The 6,439-nt window shown below is 33.3% G+C and overlaps 1 protein-coding gene across 2 annotated transcripts; it reads left to right on the top strand.

The window, feature by feature from the left end:
- The first annotated feature begins 2,093 nt into the window (after window positions 1–2,093).
- On the top strand, window positions 2,094–6,128 carry LOC112767324 (exocyst complex component EXO70B1). 2 transcript variants are annotated; one of them, XM_072222609.1, is made up of 2 exons: window positions 2,094–4,696; window positions 5,076–6,128. In XM_072222609.1, exon 1 carries the CDS (start codon window positions 2,523–2,525, stop codon window positions 4,668–4,670), a length of 2,148 nt encoding a protein of 715 aa, XP_072078710.1. In that variant the 5' UTR covers window positions 2,094–2,522; the 3' UTR covers window positions 4,671–4,696; window positions 5,076–6,128. The 2 variants fall into 2 exon arrangements, with proteins under 2 accessions (XP_072078710.1, XP_025668975.1); XM_025813190.3 differs by having other exon boundaries at window positions 2,282–4,696; window positions 5,806–6,128.
- The last annotated feature ends 311 nt before the right edge of the window (window positions 6,129–6,439 follow it).

Here is a 6,439-nt window from a genome sequence, read left to right as displayed (position 1 = left end):
TTACTGGTTCGATTCTAACAACTATGTTTCAATCTAATTTCAAAAACTTCAATTTACTCAATTTAGTCTCCCAACTTAATAGTTATGACTCACATTGGTTCCTAATCTTATTTTTGTCACTGTCTCACAAAATCGTTAACAACATGCTGAGATGGACTAACGACTGTTACATTATACATTCTAGCGACTGTTTGATGTGACAATTGAAATTTTTTTTACCTTATTTTTTTTCAACTAAACACTTAAAACCCTAATATGAGTCACAGATACCTAAGTTAAAAAATCAAACTAAGTAAATTGAAACTTTTAAAATCAGATTAAAGCTCGAATATAATTTCAAAACAGAACTTTAACTTATGTAGTGATTAATTTAAATGAGAATCAAAAAAATCAAAATTCAACATAATTTTTATCAATGTTTTCAAATTTGAAATTTCTATACCAAAATTAACTAGGATTTTTCTTTAAATTAAAAATGTAATGAAATAGTGACTTTAATTATCTTAACCAATGTCCTAATTAATTACTTTTATGTCTTAAAAAAAGTACTAGGGTTGCACACGGATCGGATCGGATCGGATATAGCCTAAAATTCTATCCGATCCGCACTGCACTCATCGGATCGGATCGGATACGATATCCGCATTTTTTTAGGCCGGATCCGATCCGATCCGATCCGCAAGTATGCGGATCGGATCGGATCGGATATCAGGTATATCTGCATAATTTAAAAAAAAAAACTATTTTAAGATTCTATTTGACTATTTTTACAAAAAAAATCCAAAAAATTCATTTTTTATCTGTTTAAGCCTATTTACTCCTAAAATATTATCAATAATAGTTCTTTTGAATAACAAAAATAAAATAATAACACAAGATTTAAGTTTAATTATTCTAAGTTGAAGTACAACATAAAAAATTAAAAACAAAATATCATAAAATTCAGAAATAACACACTAAAATTCATATCACATTAGGGTTTATTTTCTTAAACTATGCTATTTATATGTGATGTGCGGATATGCGGATTTGCGGATCGGATCCGCGGATATCACTGCCAAATCCGCAATCCGATCCGACCATAGTGCGGATCCGATTCGATCCGATCCGATGGCTCTGCGGATCGGATAATATCCGCAAAATTTGGATCGGATGCGAATAATTACCGCGGATATGCGGATATTATCCGATCCATGTGCAACCCTAAAAAAAACTGTATATGAGAAAAAAATAATTAATTTGTCTACTTTAATAAATAGTTATTTTACTAAAACGAAAGAAACTATTTTTTTAGAATTTTTAAGATCTAATTAATATTATATATATTTTATTACACTACATTTAGTTATAAAAATTTTATTTATTTCTAATGCTTATATTAAAAATAAAAAAATTTAAATTAGTGAATCTTAATATATAATATAATAATAATATAGTAATTATTTTATATATTGTACGAATATAAATTAATTATTTTTTTATTTATAAAAATTTTAAGAGCTTGTTATATATATATATATATATATATATATATATATATATTGATGAATGTGATATATTTTTTTATGTAAATAATCTTTTAAAAAAAATCTAATAATTAATTTATTATTTTTTTTGTTTTAGTTTAAATTAAATGTTTTTTATTGTTTCTGGAAAGAAAATCTTTTGAGGAATTTAATAATATGTGATGAGGAACACCAAATAAATTATACAAAAATAAATTAAAACACAACATAGAAACATCTTTAAGAAAAGATGTTTTAGGCGTCTTTATGTGAGTGGTCTCCATAATTTAAATAGTATAGTATTTTAATCCTTATCTAAAGGTTTGATCAAGTCTCATTTCTAATTTTAGAAAAAATTAATAGTATTTATATATAAATATATAGTAATAGATATTAGCTCCTTTTGGTCTTTTGGGAGAAAACTTTTGGTCTTTTGCGTTTTGGACATATGCTACATGCAGCAGTTCTTTATATTTGCTCCTTTTATTTGTTTCAAACAAAACGCGGTAAGGTAAGAAACAGAGGGATAACCCTTTCATTGTTTCATACACAATTGATGGGCAACGACTTTCTTTTCCGACTACTTTTTTGCTTTCCAAACTATGTTGAAATCGAACAAAAAGAATGTGGATGCATTCATTTAGAACGCCGAAAGTGCCATTAAAATACTAAGGAGGTGGTAGTTGGTACGCACAGAAATAAAATAACATTTCTCTCTTGGGTCGCAGAAGTACGGCTAATACTAGGTGAAAAAAGAAGCAGGTTCTTCCAAATGAAAAAAAAAAAATAATGATAATCATAATGGGCGCTTCTTCTTCGAAACTTGGGGTGAAACTGTGAATGATGGAGAAGCTGGCTTATCTTTTTCTCAACAACAATAATAATAAGATTACAACTTGCAGTGAAACCTTGTCACTTAAAATAGGGAAGAAGAGGCGAAGAGCTTTTCGGCTAGACAATTACCCTTTCCTGCTTACTGTGTGTGTATGAACTAAGCCTTATTAGCTTCGCGAAAACATGCCTACTGCTTCTTCCTTGCCAGACCAATTAAAAGATTGGATGCTGCATAGGTCACATGAATGGTGGTTAGTGAGTAGTGTCCTGTCAGCTTCGGTTGGACTCATCTGTTTTGCTGTCAGCTTCTTCAACCATCATCTTAAAGAATGGAATCTGTTGCTTAAATTCTCCATCATCTCCGTTGCTTGCATTGCCCTCATCTGTATTGCAGTTTTAATTGCAAAAAAAATGCTAGAGGGGAGCAATCCTTGGGTTAAAGCACATTTGGTATTTTTCGCCATTATAGTCACATATATCCTCACCTTCTTTCTTGATAAAGAAAAAGAGGAGGAACCGGATGTATATGGCCTGGTATCCTATGCTGCATTTGCTGTGCTGTTTTTAAGTCTAGCAATACAGACTCGACTCGGTTTTTTGGGAGAAATCGTATACTTTTTTCTTGGAGTTCTACTTATCCGACTCATGGAGATAAAATGGTGGTTGGTTTTCCCTGGAGCATGCTTCAGTTATCCACTCATCATTCTTTCTTCATTTCTAGATGAACTATCAGGAGAACGCGGTCGCCTCCCCATTCGAACGCCTCTACCAGCTTCACCCGATGCTGAAACTTCTCATGTTGATGATACCGGCGCTCTAATGAGTCCACAACAATCCAATAATACCGATACCGATACTGTTCCTCTTTTGGCGCCTCAACCACCAGTTCGGCGTGATGATCTCTTAGACGTGTTCAGGCATGCTCTACGCCCGCTTAATGGGATGGATAGGGAAGTTGCAAGGGAGTTACAGCGCCCCTTGAAGGATTACATCACGGATAGAAGTGAAGAGGTTCCAGAGGTATTGGTGAATGACCCCAACTTCCTAGTGGATAGGATTTCGCCACAGGTACTTGATGAGCTGAATCGCTTGATGAAGAATTCGCCCCAGTTTGAAGAGCACATTAAGAATTTGGTGGTGGATGAATACAGCAGAAGTCGGAAACGGTTCTTGGAGATATGCCAGGTGGAGTTACAGTTGAATGTGCAACAAACATGGAATGACATCCACGATGGAAGCGAAAGGCACAGGATCCAGAGGTGGATTAAACTTTCCACCATAGCATTGAGGATGCTATTTCCTTATGAACGGAGACTCTGCCAGCGAATCTTTGGCTCCCACTCTGAAATCTCGGATAAGTGTTTCATGCAGGTTTGCTCGGAATTGGCACAAGATTTACTGAATTTCACGGATCATATTGCAAATAGGAGGAATTTTGAACAGATGAGCTATTCGCACTCCATTTTCCAAGTGTTCAGAACACTAAACCTAAGTATTCCAGCCTTTGAGTCACTGTTTTCTAATTCTCACTTCGGCTCTTCACTCTGGATTGAAGCAGCGCGCGTTAAAGAAAGACTGTGTAGAGTAATTAAGGATTACTTTTTCACGGAGTTGGAGGAATTGGCTCACGCAGATGGAAGTGGGTACTATATTAGGGACAAAATTCATAGCACTACTATCCGAGTAATGTTCCGCCTCAGTGATGCCTTCAGGGAAAGAGACACCCTTGAATTAATCCTCCATGATTACCCCATGGTTGATGTCATGGAAGGAGTGTCTTCGCTTTCTACTCACATTGCTTGGATGATCGAGCTGCTAGAGACCAATTTGGAAGCCTTCACAAAAAAATTTAAGAATGCTTCCGTGGGCAGTATTTACTTAATCGATAATGTTAATTACATAGTAAAGAAAGTCTGTGGTACTCAATTGAACACCATTTTGGGGGGTACTTGGCTAGAAGAACAAAGTGCCAAAATCGATCAGTACATCAAGGACTATCAAAGAATCTCATGGGATAACGTGTTGGGCTTCTTGAAGTTGGACAGCGATAATGTGACGGCAGAGTCAATGAAAGAGAAGCTCCGGTCGTTCAACGAGCAATTTCCAAAAACGTTGGTTGAACAGCGTCATTCGTCACTCGATGATCAGAAGCTACGGGAAGATATAATAGAATCGGTGCGCTTGGTCTTAGTCCCAGCATATGGAAATTTCATCAACAAGTTTCGCGATATTCTTCTTGATCATGCTGATGAGTACATCGAGTATTCAACGTCGGAAGTTGAAAGCCGCCTCAGGGGCACGTTGGACGGCTCGTTTTTTGCATTTTTCTGACCATGAATAAGTTGCCAAAAGAGAAGGTAAGGCTATCCAAGCTCGTGATATACAATTTTTTTCTTTTTTAAGAGAATTGATTTTGTCAAATATCAGTGATTAGTCTTGAATTTATTTTACAGTTTACACTTATAATTTCTATTGTTAAGGACTTAAAAAATATATATTATTTGTGCATCATGTTTAAGAAACTGAGTTCTAGAGGATGAAGATAGAAGAAGTTTCAGTGTGAAGAAAGAGAACGTAGAGATAAAATGGTTGAGAAATAAAACTGATTTCTCATTTTCTGAATTTGACAAATCACAATATGTACAATGCACTAAGCTTCCTATATATACTATCTAATCAACCTATCATAATAACGGATTTTACAACCAACTCTAACGGCAAGCTTTCTATTTTCAGTGCTTACAACAAACTCTTAGCTCCCAGATCAGCTTGGCTAACTAGTACCTCTCGGCTGAGATCACTAACTTAGCTTTATCAAAAAATAAGTCACATAAACGCTGACTGCTGCAAGTTATTGTAATAGTTTGCTTTGTTTTCTTTGGATTTCACAGGGAAAAAGATTTGAAAATGCATGTAACTGAGTCGAAAGTGTAAACATGTTTCATCTTTTTTAAAAAGCAAATATTACTTTAGAAGGATGCATTTATCTATATTATAGTGAGTGAAATTCATTTTAGATGATTACAGCTTGTCAAAGCTAAGAGAATAGATGATTATCCCTCGTCAAAGCCATGAGAATCCTGACTATATATTTTACTTACACCCAGAAAGTGGTTTAAAGTTTTTATACATGGTACTCGTATTTAGTGAACAAAATCGCCATCTATTTGAAGAAAAATGATTTTGGAAAAGTATTAGACTTAATAAGAAATTGGTGTTCTTAATATACGACTAAGCTATACAAATTAATTCTCTTATATTTTCTAAGAAAGCATAGAGTTGACACTTTGTGATCACTACTAATGTTTACTATTACTGATTATATATAATAATCAAACTATCTTACTTTTTATTTTTATTTTTTTCAAAAATCGTTTCATGTCACATGTTTCTCCTTTTTGTCCACTTTGTTTATCTGCTTTCACTGAGATTTACTGATTCACCCTTTATATTATCACGTTTGCAGGCTCTTTTTGTTTGGTTGATACTTGCATGATTGCTATTGTTTTTGTAGTGGTATACTTCCAATATGTTTGTTGGGAGGCTAGGATACTGCAGGTAGCTTCTCATTCTAAAATCTGTAACAATAAAGTTAGCTAGGTACTTGGCTATTTTAGTTATTTTAAATAAATTTGAGATGTAATTATTCTTTAGCTATAAGCTTGGGAATAAGTATTATTTTGGATTTTTTTTTGGAAGTTTAGTTTCAAGTGTAGTGATTTGGTTTTTCTTTTTCCCTCTTATAGATGATTTCGTGAATTTTAAGCGGTTCCAACAACATCTTTTTTATTAGTTCTATAAATTGAGCATAATTTTGAATTTTGAGATGTATCATTTTATAATGTAGCTTATAAAATTTTAGAGCTATATTTATCTACTTTTATATTTTAAATACTAATTGATTTGGTCTCGTTTTTGGTTAGAAAATTTTTTTGTAAGACTTTTCTATTTTTTCTTTATATTGATAAGAAGTATTTTGTTTTGTTTATTTTTTTGAGAGTTGGAAGTATATATTGTTTGATTAACTGTATATATCAAAATCAGTTACTAAAAATTAACTACTAAAATAGAATACATATTGGCATACAAAGTACACATTA

This window comes from Arachis hypogaea, chromosome 17 (assembly GCF_003086295.3).
Source record: "Arachis hypogaea cultivar Tifrunner chromosome 17, arahy.Tifrunner.gnm2.J5K5, whole genome shotgun sequence".
NCBI classification, from domain to species: Eukaryota; Viridiplantae; Streptophyta; class Magnoliopsida; order Fabales; family Fabaceae; genus Arachis; species Arachis hypogaea.
Note: the sequence above shows the minus strand (reverse complement) of the source record. Positions and strands in the feature narration are given on the sequence as shown.